The sequence below is a fragment of the Bombus terrestris genome, chromosome 8, assembly GCF_910591885.1.
Source record: "Bombus terrestris chromosome 8, iyBomTerr1.2, whole genome shotgun sequence".
NCBI lineage: Eukaryota > Metazoa > Arthropoda > Insecta > Hymenoptera > Apidae > Bombus > Bombus terrestris.
In genome coordinates, this window is record NC_063276.1 from 4,214,694 (window position 1) to 4,231,790 (window position 17,097).

Genomic DNA, 17,097 nt, shown 5'->3' on the forward strand with positions numbered 1-17,097 from the left:
ACGTATCTTGTTTATGAAGGTCACCGAACAACATCGGAATTAAGACTCCGAGGGGCTACGCGTTTCACCTGTCTAATCCTGTTCGCTTCAGAAATTATGTTTCCGCGGCGAGATTCGTGTGGAATAATGTCCCGTATATTTAGTCGACGCTGATGGCAGGATTCCTTTATATGTTATGAAAGCGAATTACCGCAAGATACACAACGTCTTCCTAGGTTAAATTTGGCTTTTTTGAAAAAATACTGCGCGTAATGTTTAAATGAGTCATATATTGGTCAAAGTAGTAGAGATTATCGAAATTTTAATGCCGAAGCACTTGGTTCTTGGTTATCTTATATAATTTCATCAATTTTCTCTATTTTTTGTTTTATGAGGATATCGATTTAATAAATAAGCGGCTCAAATAATATGAATTTCAAAAATGAAAATGAAAGAGAACATTTCTTCTATCGTGTCGCATATCTATGAAATGATACGCAGCATAATATAATTATTTTCCGGTAATTTTTTCTATAAAGTATGTTTATAACGATGTGTAATTGTATTTTAGAAAATAAATTGTAAGGCTACCTTTTTCCACGAAAGACATTCAAAATTCAAATATCGTGCACGTGATACTTTAGTCACGTGACTGTTCAAAAACTTGACATCTATCAGTCTTGCAGAGTTATATTTCTCACGTTTAATTTATACTTTCATAGTTCCATTCGTTGTAACACGCAACCGTATTTATGAATTTCTTTGAAAATGTAATTTAAATATCGCGCGTAATGTGAATAACATAAACTATCGCGTTTCAAAGGATAAATAAAGACGCGGGAAACACGTGTGACGTGTGGTCATAATCACCAGATGATTCTTTCCACTTTAATCAATTTTAATCGATGCTTGTGATTTATGTGATTAGTGCAGTGATCGTGTTCATCATCTACACGGGAGTCAAATTAAAAGTAGAAGAGTGGTTTGAAGAAACAAAGTATGTAACTGTACACGTGATAGTATATGATTTTTGAGGTTATATTAGCTTGTTGCTCTGTTTGCTCAGATTTTTGCATTCATTTTGTATGACATTTTATGAATATCATTGAAAAGACTTCACAGTGATGCAGTAATTGTTAAAAAAATTCTTAAGTTACAAGACATTTTTAAAATATTATACATTTTTGTATTTCAAGATACTTGTTTAAGTATCATTCGTTGTTTGATGATTCTAGCTTATTGTGCATATTTTTGTTCATAGAATGAGTAGATTACGTCTGAAAAGAGATAATTCAACTTATGAAAGATCCCAGGTTGAAAGGTTATGTCCAGAAAGCCCAAATAATATCGAGATATCTTCTGATGAAAGTGATATCGTGCTAACTAATGAAATAATAGAAAGTGAAAAGGATTCTTCAGACCCATCGATAATAGATACAAGTTATGACGAAGAGACACTATCTAAATTTGAAAAATCTACAGATAGTATAAAATCAGATGAAGATATTAAAGAACTTACGTACAACACGAGTTCAAAATCCAAGACTTCCATGTTTAACTGGAACCAACAAGGTCCAAGTCCAAAAAAAAGAAACATGCACGATCACAATGATTCCAATTCTTCTGATGATTTCAACTCAAAACCAACATGGTTTAAAAAAATACAGAATGCAAAGAAACACAAAGGTAGTCACATTAAACAAACCAAAATAAAAAATGAACCAGACGATAAACAGAAAGAAGAAACTGTGGCTCAAGTGAATATACAACACGAGCAAATGATATCTGGAATTAAAGTGAAGCTTCCTGTGAAGCCTTACTCGTGTCAGGTGGCTGTAATGAATCAGGTAAGAATTTTTATAATTTAAGTATCTAATTGAAGAGATGGAATATTGCTATAATGATTTATTAATAGTAACTAATAATTGTACTTTTACAGCTCATACAAGGTTGTATAAAACAGGAAAATTGCCTTCTGGAGAGTCCAACAGGAAGTGGGAAAACTTTGGCTCTTCTTTGTGGTGTCCTGGCATGGCATGATCATCATGTTGGTGAGTTTAATTAATTTTTAATTAGTTATAAATTATATACACAATAATGTTATATTATTACATAATTATATATATTATGTAATATAATATATATTGTATTATTACATTGTTATATATAAATTATATACATCAACATATTACAAATTTTCAATGTCTTATGAGACGATAGAAAAAATGAACTTACATGTATCGACTACGGAACCTCTCTATTTACGGTCACGGTGTTGATAATGTTTGCAAACTCTCTCCCGTATCTCAAAGTCATCGAAACAGTTTTGTAAATTAAGCCTGTCTTCTCGCGTCATGTCTTTGTTCTATTTTACCGATAACTCGTCGTATTTCGTATTTACTTTTCGCAATAACTTCCTGATAATCGGTTATTAGATCGAAATCGCGTTCGATCGAAAACGTTTCACCCCATTGCGACAGATTTTCGAGTGTTGTACAAATTTCAAACTTGAACACTGCTGTCTGCTTTACTTTATTAAAGTTTCGTCGAGTTTCGCTCGAAAGTTCAGAAAGTCTCGCAGACAATTTCTTAACGCGTCAGTACAACAAACGACGTGCTCTGTCTCGCGGGAGATGCATAATGTTCCACGTCGCGCCACGTCTTCGTCGTTTAAATTGGCCGGCTCGTCGCTGCTCGAGTTCGTGAACTTTTCGGGAACTTGTTACTGTCGTGAACGGTCTCGAGAAATGATTGGAAAATTAACCATCTATTTAGAATAAACATGTAGTAGCTTTTACATGTTTGATGCAAGGTCGACTTCCATGGAAAAACGTGGTGAGTAAATACTTGCATTCAAAAATTCATTTACATATATTTATTTAATATTAAGATTTTATTTATGAATTAGAATGTAGAAAGTTAGAAATCTGGAGTTGGAGCTTTCTGATTATTGTACATACTTTCTTTCATACGAAATATGGTAATTCTACACCATAATTTAAGTTTCTATCCTAGGAAACCATGTTTTATTTAGAATTAAAAGTTAATGCAGTGAAATAATAGGAATCCAGATATTTTCTCATTCTAATACATACTAAATACTCGTAGGTAGAAAAAAGAAAAATTTGCTTATTTTAGTCGTTAATCTTTATAAATCTATATAATGTTCATTTGTATTATTATCTTTTTATTATGTTGTCTTTTACCCTAAACAAGTTTGATACATCGAACAGACGAAAGAAAAATTTGTGCGTTGTCAGTTTCAATCTTCCTCTCCAATTCTCAATTTCCAATACGAGATACAACAGAATCAATTTTCTCGTTCAATAAAATAAAGAATCGCCAGCGTAGACTTAAAAATCAAACAAGACTTTTTATATTAAGAGGTTGAATTTCCAATACAGGAAATAAAAAAAGAAAGTATCAATTTTCTACAGTAGTCGTTACCTCCGATAAAATAAAGAGTCGCCAAGATATAATTAAAACCTCACTCGAAATCGCTCGAAGCAGGAATTTATGTGGCGTGCGGAAAGTACGAAGCGTGTAATCAAGGACTTTAGCAGCACGAGAAGGAGAACGTTTAAGAAGTTCCGTGGTGGAAGTCGGGGTGAACCGGCTGTCAGCTTGTCCTCCGGCTGTCCTATTAATTTAAATTATTCGACCATTTCGGTTAGCCCTTACGTTAGCCGGATTCCGTGCTTGTTTTCACAGTGCATGCCGCTAATTGGTCGGGATTCGCGCAATTTCTAAACAATTAGAATCGAGATTGGATGTCGCAATCGCCTCGTCCTTACCGGTACCAGCTCGCGAAAGGACGACGACGCGTCCTTTCCGCGTAGTTTCGCGTCTGCGTTTTACCATTCGGTTATTATTTCGCATTTGCATAATTGCCTGACTACTTTACTTTGTCGCGGTAGTTTTCTCCACTGTGGAAACTATCGTTGGCGGTTGATTTAGGGGCATGAAATGGCAGCGTTGCTAAAATTAGAGGTATACCAAAGGACGAAAAATTACGAGCATTTGGAATTTCCAATGTTTCGTGTCATGTTACTTCGTGAAGCTAATTTTGGCTGTTCGATGTAATAAACGTAAAATTTGGCAATAGAGGAAAGTAATGATCCAAGTTTCTTCTGTAATTCGTGGACTGAGGATGCTCGTGCGTGTGTAGGAAGTTTAGGTGTGCGAAAGCGTACAGGACAGATATACATTCTGTGTAAATTTAATTATTCGACTTTGCATACTTCAAATTTATTGTATATCTTATACATTAGACTTTATGTTTGTATCACAGTAATAGTATAATTATATTGTATAAGAGTTATTGTTAATATAGAACGAGTACTAACTCGTTATAATATTTAGAAGATAAAATAAATGTCAATATATCTATCCCATTTTCTTATTTGCATTTATAGAAATGTGAATTCGCATAAATATTCACAGACTATTAAATCGTGACACGATGACTCTGAAACGTTTTTTTGCGTTGAGATTCTTCGATGGTTGTGTAATATTTCGCAACAATGTGAATCATAGAATTAATAGTGCATAATATGAAAATCATCTTTCATGCGTTTTTCCAAGGAATAAATATGACGCGAGAATTGTATCTAAAATTGATCGTCGAAGAGAACAATCTGAGATTCGTAAACGTTTTATCTGATGCTTCTTACGGTTCGAGGAGAGGAAAAATGAGCGTTCTCTATCGACAATCGCGTCATTTCTTATCTGGCAGGAGAGTCGCGACGCAGACGGGCCATTGTCTCTCTGAAAATTCTTTGGGGGTGGAGTTAGGTTCGAGAGTCGGGCCCGATGATTCACAAACTCTTCAGGGGGTTACGTATCATAGCTCGTGATCTTAATATTCGACCGGATACCGAATGGAGACTATAACTTCGCTTCTTCTTTCTTCTATTCGTGATATCTATCGCCGAATTGCGTAGGAGCTTCTGATAAGCTCTGAACGATTTATTTATTAAATATTAATTAGTGAAATTGAGGATCTTAATACTGAAATATTAATGCAATTAAAGTAACAAGTCTTTGATACTAGCATCATCAGAGTGATGAAAGTGACATCAATAATTTTATAGATTCCTACCATTCTGTATTTTTGGAAACTTAAACGATTTTTTTATAAAATATATAAATAATGTTTTAGTTTATTTTTCTCCTTGCATTACACATCTTAATTGTCCGTAGTTTCAGTATTAAAAAAATGTTATTCGAGATTTGGCTGATTTTTTGTCACGCTTCTTGCGTTATATATTTTGTCACATATTTTTCACTTTAGTTTCTTTGATACAAATTTCGTATTTTAGTCGTCCGTAATTCTCTGTGGAAAAAATACCTAATTTGTATAAGTTTCATATAATTTATGTAACAAAAAGATTGACTTTCTCTGCCACATTAATCGTCGATGACAAATTTCTGCATTTTCACGAGGGATAAAATTTTGTTCATCCACGATGAGAAACACAGTGCACTGTGTATTTTCCCATTGAAAACGTCGAAGGAGCAATTGGAACAAGTCAGGAAGCGCATCGTTCCGCTTCCGAAATCACGGATGGAACCTCCCCGGGTTTCCTCCTCCGCCTTCTCTTCCTTCTCTCGTGACAACGTCCTCGTGAATCTGGAATTATCGAGCACGTGAAACCCCTTTCCGCTTGGCGGATCGAATGTGTCCTAGCGTGGAGGAAGGAAATCCTGGGATTAATTGGTACCTTTCTGATGCTAGCGTATCATCGTTGCCAGCAGTTTCCCTCGCGTTTCCACGCTATGTCGCGTTGCCAGGGGAAAATCGTGCAAGGTGTTACGTACTCGTTTCAATCAGAAAATAACTGAATCTTTGATCTCTGGATTGGAAGATAATAGTAGTAACATAGGAAGATAATACAGATTAGATATATTACATAATAGGACGATTTTATTCTTCGGTAATTTTTAAATTAAACAATTTTTGTTAATTTCTCTATTATGGGTCGTTTTTTCGATATTTAACATTAATTGTGAGAAATCTTTGAGAACATACGTTATACAGGACGTCACGAAATACGTGGTAGATATTTATAGGGTATATTGTAGATATTAAAACGATGAACAAAATTTGCATATAAAAACGTGCGGTGATTCGACAGGAATAAGGATGATGAAGATTATCATTGCTTAATATTAATCAATGTAAAATCTGACAGAATTTCTTCTCTTTTCCTACTATATTAATATAACAGATAATAGATTGTTTAATTAATCCGCATGAAATATATGTAATTAATATTAAATACACCTTGTGTTTCTAATTCCTGTGTATGTATATTGCCAGATGTGTTTCACATTTTACCAATATAATCACGATAGTCGGGTCTCGTAACAGTGCCAGCGAAATTTCAAAATTGTGCAACCATAACACACTTAACGTGCTCGTAAAAAAGATGTGGAACGAGCGTTCGAATATTTTTCTACTTCATATTGAGCAAAAATTGGCTGTTTGGTGCCCTCGAACGTGATCGAAAGAGGCGCGTGCGGATCCCCGGCGGCCTACTTTGATTTCAACACTCGTGTCGCGCGACACTCGATACGCTTTGTAGTACGCATTCGTAATTAGGCGAACGAAAGAGTGTACTGCGGTGCCTCGATTAGCGTTAGTCATGACAGCCTGTCCCTGCGACTCGGCCCGGGCACGACATGCTCCTTTTTCCAGTTATAATTCCCTTGCTCCTTTAAATCTGCCACTGTCACGCTCCAGCACGGAGGTCGAGTGGTACTGCTAGCCGCCGAAACGCCGTAGACTCGTGTGCCCTCAGAGAGCGGAAATAAATCATTAGCTCCTCCAACCACTGCTAGAAAACTCTCCCTATGACGTTGGTTTAATCGATACACACGATCCACGATGACCATCGAGGTTGCGCACAGTGCGACATTTGAATGAGGATTCGGGACAAGGATGAAGAAATGCATATAATGTGCAGTTTTCCTGAAACTTGAATGACATTTTTTAGTATATTCCTACTTTCTGGCTTAGTTGAAATATTTTGAATGTTTATCTCTCTGTCTAATCACACACGCTGATATTTAAGTATAAATATTAAGTATAATCCACTTTTTCGTTAGCGTCAGGCAGGGATCATTCATTCTCTCTTTCGTTTCTTATATAGACTATTTATATCATTTTATTTATATTATATTATATATTTCCTAATATAGTCTTGAAGCAAGTCGCGATTACGAATGGATTTCACTAAAAAAATAAGGAATATACAGAAGCTTGTGAGAGAACGAGATTCTGTAAGAATGTAATACAATACCTTGTTGACATAGAATAATGAAAGTTACAGGATGGTTTGAACCGTCCTTTTTTTCGAGTTGCTCCTTAAAAAAGAAGAAAGAAATTTTTTAATTGGAAATTGAAGTTATACATATGCTTGCTGAAGTTTTGCATGTTTAAGGTGTAACTTGACTGTTTCTCAATACGATTTCGAACTAAGTTAATCCTGCTATGTTCTTTTGATCATTATTTAACCAAACGTAATCTGTTTTCGCAACGGAGACATGGTTTCTCTGGTTGTCCGGTGAGATGTGGTTTCCATAAATTAGAAATTTCCGATAGTTACACATTCGTATAGTCTTCTTAATAATTGCTCCGGAATTCATGAAAGAAGAATTGGCTTTAAGACCACTTGCAAATTGAAATATTATTCAACGATGGCAAGCAACAAAACAGTTATCAAAATGGAGCACGTAGATGAATACCAAAAATCTAAATTCCGCATATGACAGTTGCTATGCCTCTCGATCTGAATATCAATCAGTGACATCTAGAAGCTACCGAAAAATTTCGATGTCGACCACGTAGCATAGTCGTTCTTCTCCAACAAAAAAAAAAAAAAAAAGAAAAGAAAAGAAAAAAAGCAGTAATTCCATAAATGAGTCCATCTTCCCAAATTGTCAGAATCCCATATTACGATATAAAACAACGGACACGAGAAAAATCGTTGATCTCAAATAACGTGAACGTAACACGCAACAACTGGCTCTCCCATTCCCTTGGCAACAAAATGACAGAAAGTTTAGAATGAACAATTACGCGATAAATCGCTGTGTAAGGTGCGTCCTTTGGCTACGTTACAGTAAGTACAAAATTGCATAAAAATCCCAGTCTAATAATGACTACGTTCTCGATTAAATGGCAAAGTTAATAAAAAATTAACAACGAGTCTCTCTCGACCCAATCTATTGATGGGTTAAAAACCTCACGTCCACCAAACTGTAAAAGCACTCGACCAAACAACAAGCTCGCACAAGCGCATACAACAAGCGTACTCCAGTCAAACCAAAGATTTATTATCTCGTGAATTCAGCTGGTATTAGTCAGCCATCGCTAAAACCCGGCGTTCCTCGTCATTATCGAAGAATCTGCAAAGTCGAAATTGTCTCTTACCGTATAAACAGCAAATAAACGATGTTTCTGGCTTCGAGGGGATAAAGGGGTGTATCGTGAGAAGTCGTGGGGGGTATAAATTTCGAAAGTTTATCGCGGAATCGCATGCCTGCTAATGTCACTTTATTACGAGGCGCAGGTTCGTCTCGACTCGCCGTGTACGAGCTAGAGTTTCGGAATAGGCTGGCCCACGGAGAAGGGGCCATTGTATGAAAGTTGCCGAGTCGCAATAATTATCGGCGAACGGGGAATTATATATTGTGTCCCGGGCAATGTCGGCCCCGACGTCGTCGTGAATCGTCTTTGCGCCTCAGCATGCAACTCCACCGCGCGGAGTACGCTCTTCTGTGACGTTCTGACATTAATAACCCGCGGCCCGGGTCCTCCCGGGGCTTTTGTTGCGACGAAAGGTACCAACCGTGGTACCATCGTCGAGCATCGTTCCCAGAAACGAACATAATCGCTTCACCGCACTCAATCCGGCTCCTGCTGCACGAATCGTCTGTTTATACCGCTGTCTGAATTGATTTCCAAGCTTATTTGCATCTTTTGGCATGGGTTGCCAGTGGCTTCTTAAGGAATTTTAGAGATTTTGTTGAATTTTCGAAAGTTCACTGACGTTTCACAGCATTTTGCGAAAGTTTGACAAGTTTTAGGAAATTTTGTGAAAGACGAAGCTCGGCAGATATTCGACGAACTTGAGGAAATTTTGTGGGATTTTGTGGAATTTTGCGTAACTTTGTACAACTTGCTGTCAATGTTTCTAGAATCTCACGTAAATTCTGTTGAATTCTGTTGAATTTCACGAATCCCTGGGAAATTTTATGGAACTTCGTAGTACTTTATGACAGTTTGTAGAATTTTCATGTAAGTTTACAAACTCCTGTAGAATTCTGTGAACCTTCGAGCAATTTTGTAGAATTTCACTTGCACATTGTAAAATCGCAATCTTCTATCTTGCTCGATTACTACGTTACACACAGGCAATTTCAAGAATTGAATCGAACTGAAAGGATTCTGTCGCGAGCTACGAAGAACCAGCAATCTGTTCGATCATATGTTAGAATCTCCTTATCTTAAATTCTAAACTATCATTTTAGACGGTTTAGTAGAAGTTGGCAATTTTCCAACGTCCAACGAAACTTTGTGTGCGATTTCATAATTTTACATGTTGGTTAATTATCATATTTAATTTGGAGGATCGTGGCAGAACATTTGAAGTTGGCCAAAAAAGGGAGAACAAGTGCCGACGGTCTGTTCTTGGCAAAGGAAAAGGGATTTGTTCCCTTGAGGTTTTATCTATTAAAATCTAGACATCTTGAACAAGAGTCGGTAATGGAAGCGGGGCTAACAGAAACGTTGACGTTGAAACGTAGCTAAAACTAAAATCTGTTACCTTTGAAATGGAATATTTTACTGGCAGCGAAAATGTTTTTCCCCGGTTGGTTTTCAAGTTACATAGCATTTTTCACGGGATCGCGTTTCTTGATGGAGTCGCGTTTCTGAGAGAATTTTTCTCAAAAAAAGTGGAGGGAGAAAATGGTTTAAAGGGCTGCGCGGAGGTAGAATTTTTGCAGGTTTCAACTGGTGGCTCGTGAAATTTTAATGGCTCACCGGTAGATGATACCCAATCTTAAAACGAATCCCACTTTATTCCTCCTTCAAAGCCAAATCGTCTCTAATTCGTATCGATTTTTTCCTTATTTGCGTATTTTCTCTTTTTCAATATTCTGTGCGATCATTCTTTACAATACACCATACGAGGATATTTATTTTGGAATACGTCTGGATGATGCATTGTCCTTTCTGTTAAATGCGAATTATCTCCGGTCTTCTTAAAACTCTGTCGCGGTACACATTGGCGTTGACACTCGTATTGCTGTCGAACACTCGTAACACTATCGCAAATTGTATTCATGATTTTACTCGCCACTCGCGAGTATTCGTTCTAAAACCGCATGTAAAGACATCTACATGTACATTACGATTAGTGTTCGAGCCCTGTGAAGAGAAACTATGAGACAAAACGCAGATTTAGAAATACGTATCGACTCGAACCTCTACGTCCTGACGTCCAATTTTCCTAACGAGAAAAAGGAACAAAATAAAACGCCTCACAAGTTTCTCCTAATTGTATCAATAACCAAGAGCCGTGCCATCGCGCGAGTGCACTAAAACGAAGCACGCAGAGGACGGTTTTCGGAAGGCGCTGCGAAACAGCGAGAGGAAGAGACAGAATCGCGGAGGGAGGCGAAAGAGGGAGAGAATGTCGGCGAAAGCGAGCAAAGGAAGACACAAAAGCGTAGAGAAAATCGAAAGGGAGCGAAAGGAGGGCAACAAACGGAACAGAGATCGAGAGATAGAGTGACGAGAACAGTGGAGAACCCTGGAGGAGAGGAGGGAAAGGAAGGGAGATTCAGAGGGGGAGAAAGAGAGACAGATTCTCATTGTGAAGAAAGCTGTATGCGTACGTAGAAGACGTGAGATCCGTTGGACCCGCATGCGGACCTTATTGTGTCCCAAAAGAGCGTATACGGTAGGTACCTTAATGTCGGCATGGATGAAAGCGTGGGCCCTCCTTTGTCTTTCGTTCGTGAAGCTGCCACAGCAAGTAGCGTGCTCTGCGGGTAGCCCTGCACCATTCCTCAACTACCGTTCTTCCCTTTATTTCCCTCTCTTTTCAGCTTTCAGCCGGCGTACCGCTCTTTGTCCTGCTTTGGCATACGCGCAAGGTAGAGCTTGTTCCTCCTTTTTCGCGAATCGCCGAAACGTTAGAGCCGATTTTTCTCGTTGGGGGCTCGTGCGATCGCTACGCGATTATTCCTCATAGGGGGAAGCCAAATGTCTGTGAAGTTCGACAGAAAGAATCGAGAAGCACGACCATATGTGTACTGCACGAGCCGTACGCAAATCAAAGTGGTTAACTCCAGTTTTTGAGAGTTTTGATATTTTAATGGCGACACGCTTGCTTCGTATTCCATGATTCTCTCAGTTTTCTCTGTTTTGGTTTCGATGCGATTTGGCGGATGAACCGGTCGTAGGTAGCGAGGTAATCGCTTAGACTTCAACGTCTTGGAATTCGATCTGAAACTTGGTACAGGATAATGAAAACCATTGCAAATATCGAGATATGATCGGTGGAGATGGAGTAATAACGAAAGAAAGAGAAAACGTTGCAAATACATTGTAAGTTCAGCTAGAAGAAACATCAGAAATGAGAGAACGAACGAGCAAAAACGTGGGTGATGAAAACAGTGATTTTAATCATATAATTAGTGGCTGAGATTGCCTCGCTCAAATACTTGCACCATCTCTGAGATATATATCTGCGATAAATGCCTTGCAGCTTGCATATGCATTTTTATTTCGCTTCAAATTCGACCAATGTCAAATGGTAATTTCAAAACGTTTCGTATAACACACCTAATTATATTCCTAAAAAATTTCTATGAGTGTTGAAGCACTTTCGCGAGCTACTGTAATTTAGAATAATATGCTGCGTCGTGTTATATCACATCATTATGCCATTAACCAATTTGATTTGCAGCCGAGCAATTTGGATGTGATCTTATTATGATTCAATGACCACGACAGCTTACGTGGTAGTTTTCTCTTTTTTTCGTTCCCTTTTTTTAATCTCGTTGACGTTATTTTGACGATCGATTTTTCGATTCGACGAGGATGATTGGTTCCTCGGGGGTAAGCAGGTACGTTCGAAATTATCAAGTTTGCAATAATAAACCGCGGCGTTCAGGGATTACGGGGCCGGGGAACGTAATTGATTGCGTGGCGGCGGTTAACGAGGCCAATTATTCACAGCCAGTCGATACGAAGCCCCGACTACGCTGAAAAAATAATACATCGGCTAATCGTTATTCTGTTTACCGATATCCACCGATACCCAGCCTCGTGGACGTGTCCCAAGGGAAGATTCGTGTCGCTCCCGGCTACCTCTTACTCCTCTTTATTATTTCTATCCTCGGCTATGCTGTGTTTATGCAAAGTAGTGTTGTTTCAGTACGTATTCCCATTAATTTTCAAACATCACGTGCCATGCGATGTTTGAGGTTCGTACGTAACTTTGCTTCTTGTTTCTTCAGTTTTCTATAAGCTTAACAGCCAACAATCATTACGGTGTTGAGATTGAATTCTCAAATGATTCTCGAAAGCCATGATCTATAATTAACCGTTAGTGCGAGGTCTTGAAATATCTCGAATATTAAAAATATTATATCAATTTAATGAACCATTAATTAGCTCGAGTCTTGTAAATACAAAATATAGCTTGAAAATACGATATAATTTCGCAAATACGACTCACCGAAGTATTCGTACAGCTCTCTCCCAATTGCCAACTTCGAATGATTCGTATCTGCTATCGATACAGGTTTCAAAATTTTCAATAATCAGAATGCTGATTAATTAACCTTAATTATCCCAAACATACATGGTCATTAGGCTACCACCTTTTTTGGCGTTCATGGGAAACTTACAATTGTAAGAATGTACAGAATGCACGTAGCGTGCAAAAATATTAAAAATACTCAATTTGAAGTAATTGTTATGACCTTGAATAGGCAAATAGATCTTCATAGTAGGATCCATTTCCTTAATTATGTTAATAAAAATACAAACTCGTATTAAAATCCTCAGTCTTCTTCGTCGCCTACAATCCAACAGAAAAACCGCCAAGGCCGTCAAAACGACGGATTATAGGTGTTCTTTTTTCTTTAAAATTGCTAATAGCATACAGCTATTTTTCCCAAAATCAATATCGATTCTTATTTTTAGATCGAAGGATAATTATATAAATCAATTTACTTGAATTAATACCATTCAAATTATACTGTTTTATACGTATTTAGTGTTAAAGTAAAAATTCTGATCCAAAAGATTCGTAAAGATAAAAATCCGTCAAAATATAAATACAGAGAAACTCGTAAGGCAAGAATTATCTGTATCTGCGTAAAATACGATCTACTGGAATTTTCCCAAAAAGGTAGGTACGGTAACAGCGTGACGTTATGCAAGAGCATACGCGGCTATTGATCGATAATAGGATGCAGAATGCTCGCGGGAGCAAAAGGTTCGCGGACAGGTCTTGCCTGTCCCGGATGGTCCTGGTCAGACGCGGAAGATAAGGGACCCCCCAAAGGTATGGCGTGCGCCGCCGGTTGCCAACCAGTCCTGAACTCCTCTCTCGGGTGGTCCCCGACGTTCTCCGGACCCTTTCCCTTTATACGTTCCTCGTTCTTCACCCCTCTGTGCCTTTTCCGCGCTCTGTTCTTCGTCTTTGCTCCTCTTCGTCCTTCCACGATCATGATTCGTCCATTTTCATCGACCGTTTTCTAACTCTTTTCCGGTTCGTGGCTGACTCCAGCAAGAGGTGGAGTCTCAGATTTTTTTCCTTGCGAGGATGATGATTATTAGCGTGATTATATGTAATTAAATATTCTGTAGGTGTCGATTGCGGGTTATAATTAATACTTTATTATGGACGAAGCGATTTCTTCGGGGATTGTATTTGTTGAATTAGTAGAGATATCGGTTTGAGAATTCATCACAGTAATTTGGAATTTTTCCTGGCTTGTGCAAAGTAGAGTATTTTCATAAACTTGTTCTAATTATCAATCTAATATCGCTATGTTGCGCCGGTGAAACGAAGAATCTCATAATGGCAAAACTCTGCTTGAAATTCTGTCTTGCGAATTTCTTCCGCCAGAAATTTCTATCGATATCTCTGTAGCATTAGTTTCGAATTGATAGCAAAGTTAACGAATGTGATTTCGTACACGAGGAAAAATTCTGAATGTCTTCGAGAAAAAAGGATCCTAAACCAAGAAATTCTCACTTCGTTTCGAGAAAACGATCTTTTTTCATGAACGAGAAAGGAATCGTTAATCCATTTCTTACCAAAGAAATAACACTCGAAAAATCGCAACATTGCTTCGGACACATGACCCAATATACATAGAAATAAGGAGATGAGACCTGAAATTTTGACAGAAAGGAAGAAAATCGCAAGGGAAAGCGGGATTAGTCCCTAAAACTTCGACTTTGTTTGAACGTTTGCTGATTCCTTGGAAACGCGTGCTGGCTGAAACAAAGGGTGCACGGTGTTGGAGGAAGAAACGAATTTCTGGAACGGCGGATTAAAAGAATCGGGGGTCTGCGGGAGAGATGCTAGTCAGAAGCAGGGGCCGGCTATCTGGAATCGTTAGCCCAGCCCTAGAACTCCTGGAACGGGCGATTCCAGGACGGCGGCCGATCTTCTCTCGCTGGGCGCGCGGAATTATGTAAGATCGCGGGTCGTCTGGAATCTGCAGGGGCGGCGCTTTTTGAATCGCGAATCCTTTCTCGGAAGTAGAGGGAGATCCTGGAGCCGTGGAGCCGCCAGCTTGGTCAAACCGAGCGTGCAATCGCTGCTGCTCGATCGAGTTCCTTACGCGACTCCACCTATGATACATCAAATACACTGTCGAAACCATGAAAACGAACGATTTTCGGATTGTCTATACTATTTTCTGATGGTTTATGTTTACACATATTTCAATATCTTTTCTTTTTACATTCTATTTTCGGTATCAATTATTACAATTCATATTTTTTAGAATATAATTAAAAATGTAGAAGACAGTTTTAAATTTTCCATACTATCTTCAGATCGTTTATGTTTATACATAATTAGTTTGTATGTGAATAAAATAGTTGATATATGAAATGGTAATGTATTCATACATTTTTCCCAAAAAAACGCGTAATTTAAAGTTTGTGATCCTCGCCAGATATTAAAGTTTCATTTGAAATACAAGGTGCGCTAAGATGTTCAAGCTTCTACCGCTCTAACTTTTCAAGAAGAAAGAAAAAACATCTCTGGACCAATCAGTCTGCTACCTTTCACCATAGATTTCCACTTACGCCCCGACACTCGGAGGACCATTATGAGCCTATCTCTCTCTTTCTATCGACCATGTTTCTCCTTAGCTCTGCTTAATTTCCATAAAACCAGCATCCATTGCCCTCGGGAACGCGATCGTGTTCCCGTTCGTAGTCCTTCCGGCTGGCGCTGCTCGAAGTTAATGAAAAATGACGCGTATAAACCGTCTGGAGATAAATTGACTGTTGGCCTTGAATGATCCGCGGCCCGGTGAATTGGCTCGTCCGACGAATTCGACCGCGCATTCCCTGATGTAATTCACGTGGAATCGATCGTCTCTGTATTCGTGTGTATCATACAGCCTGTGTGCGTTCGTGTATATTTGTGTGGAACGGGCCGACGTGCTGTGGCCATTTTTCGTTCGGCCGGAAATGTTTTGCAGGTAAATTGCGGGCGCCAGGCGCCCCAGCTCGGCCAATTCACGCCGATCCTCCGCGAGCAATTTTTCTCCCTCTCCTGAATCGCGTCGATTTCGCCTTCTCGCGTTCGTTCGTTTCGTTTCGTTTCGAATACCCGGCTCTTCCGTCACGATTAACGTCCTGGTGACGTGCTACCGTGCTATACGCATTGTACAAAAATAAAAAAGAAAAAAATAGGAAGACTAAAACAGGACACGGTGGTAGACACTTTTTTGGAGAACGAACGGAAGTGGACACTTTGAGTTGCTCGAAATTGTCCACATGGTGTTGGCTTTCCTGGACCAATGTAGGATTTATCTGTTGGTCCGTGTAAGTTAGAATGAGTGATTCGAACAGTACAGTTGAAAATGTTAGCGATGATCTAGATAGTGGAGAATTATTACTTGGAAATGCTAGGTAGAAATTTGGCGACACGTGATAGGAATACGTACTCGTTTGCGCGTATTTGTGTGCGTGGGGTCTTTAATTTATTTCCAATGGATGATATACGTCAAAGTCTTATCGATGATTTTCATAAATGACGTACCTCGAGATTGACTGACGATCTTCGAATACGGTTCTGTGATTTCCTTAGTGACAGATTGATAATGAAAAAGAACGTTTACTATTTTCTTATGGTCTGAGTAGATACGCAGTGGCGGATAAAAGAAAGTATAAAGTATATTTAGTAAAAGCAATGAATAAATGTAATGATGTAATATACAATACAATATTTATACAGTACAAAGTTGCTAAAATTCACACACTGTATTAATTTTAAACTTTCTTCTATCCGTCATTCTATATCATATGAAATCAAAATTGTATATTTAAAATCTTATCGATAGTACATTAAAATTACGTTGGTGATTCGTGCAGGTGGTTAACCGGCTCTCCTTGTCCAATTTTTTGATTCGACAAACTCAGTGTCCGGTGTCTACATTCGACGATCTCCTTCGATGAATTCATAACAATATATATTTACATAAATATCCACAGTCTACTTATAAATCTGTTGGACTTGCAAACGATAGGATTCACATAATATATATCAATTTGTAAAAGCTAATTGCCGAACCGTGTTAATAAATTCCAACCGATTAGCTCGAGGTCGGCGCCGCCTTGAAGATTACAGGGACCAATACCGGTAGCCAGTGGAATATCAGCATTTTCACGTGGCGAAAGTGCAAACATCGTTAAGATACTTTTTTCGAGCGCGGCGAAATTTACATATTCCTCGAGGGATCTCGAAAACTTGAGATGTCACGCGACGATTCAACGATGCGACTAAATATGAAAAATAAAAAAAAGGCAAAGGCCGTAAACGATGGTGAGGAGCGAGGTTG

At 38.5% G+C, this 17,097-nt stretch overlaps 1 protein-coding gene across 1 annotated transcript in view; it reads left to right on the top strand.

Moving 5' to 3' along the window:
• The first annotated feature begins 635 nt into the window (after window positions 1-635).
• Window positions 636-17,097, top strand: part of LOC100642492 (Fanconi anemia group J protein homolog) — an 86,502-nt gene continuing 70,040 nt past the window's right edge. Inside the window, exons 1-3 of the mRNA XM_012311107.3 lie at window positions 636-976; window positions 1,241-1,826; window positions 1,919-2,030. Coding sequence (XP_012166497.2) covers window positions 885-976; window positions 1,241-1,826; window positions 1,919-2,030 — 790 coding nt within the window. The 5' untranslated portion in view covers window positions 636-884. The remainder of the gene's footprint in view (window positions 977-1,240; window positions 1,827-1,918; window positions 2,031-17,097) is intronic.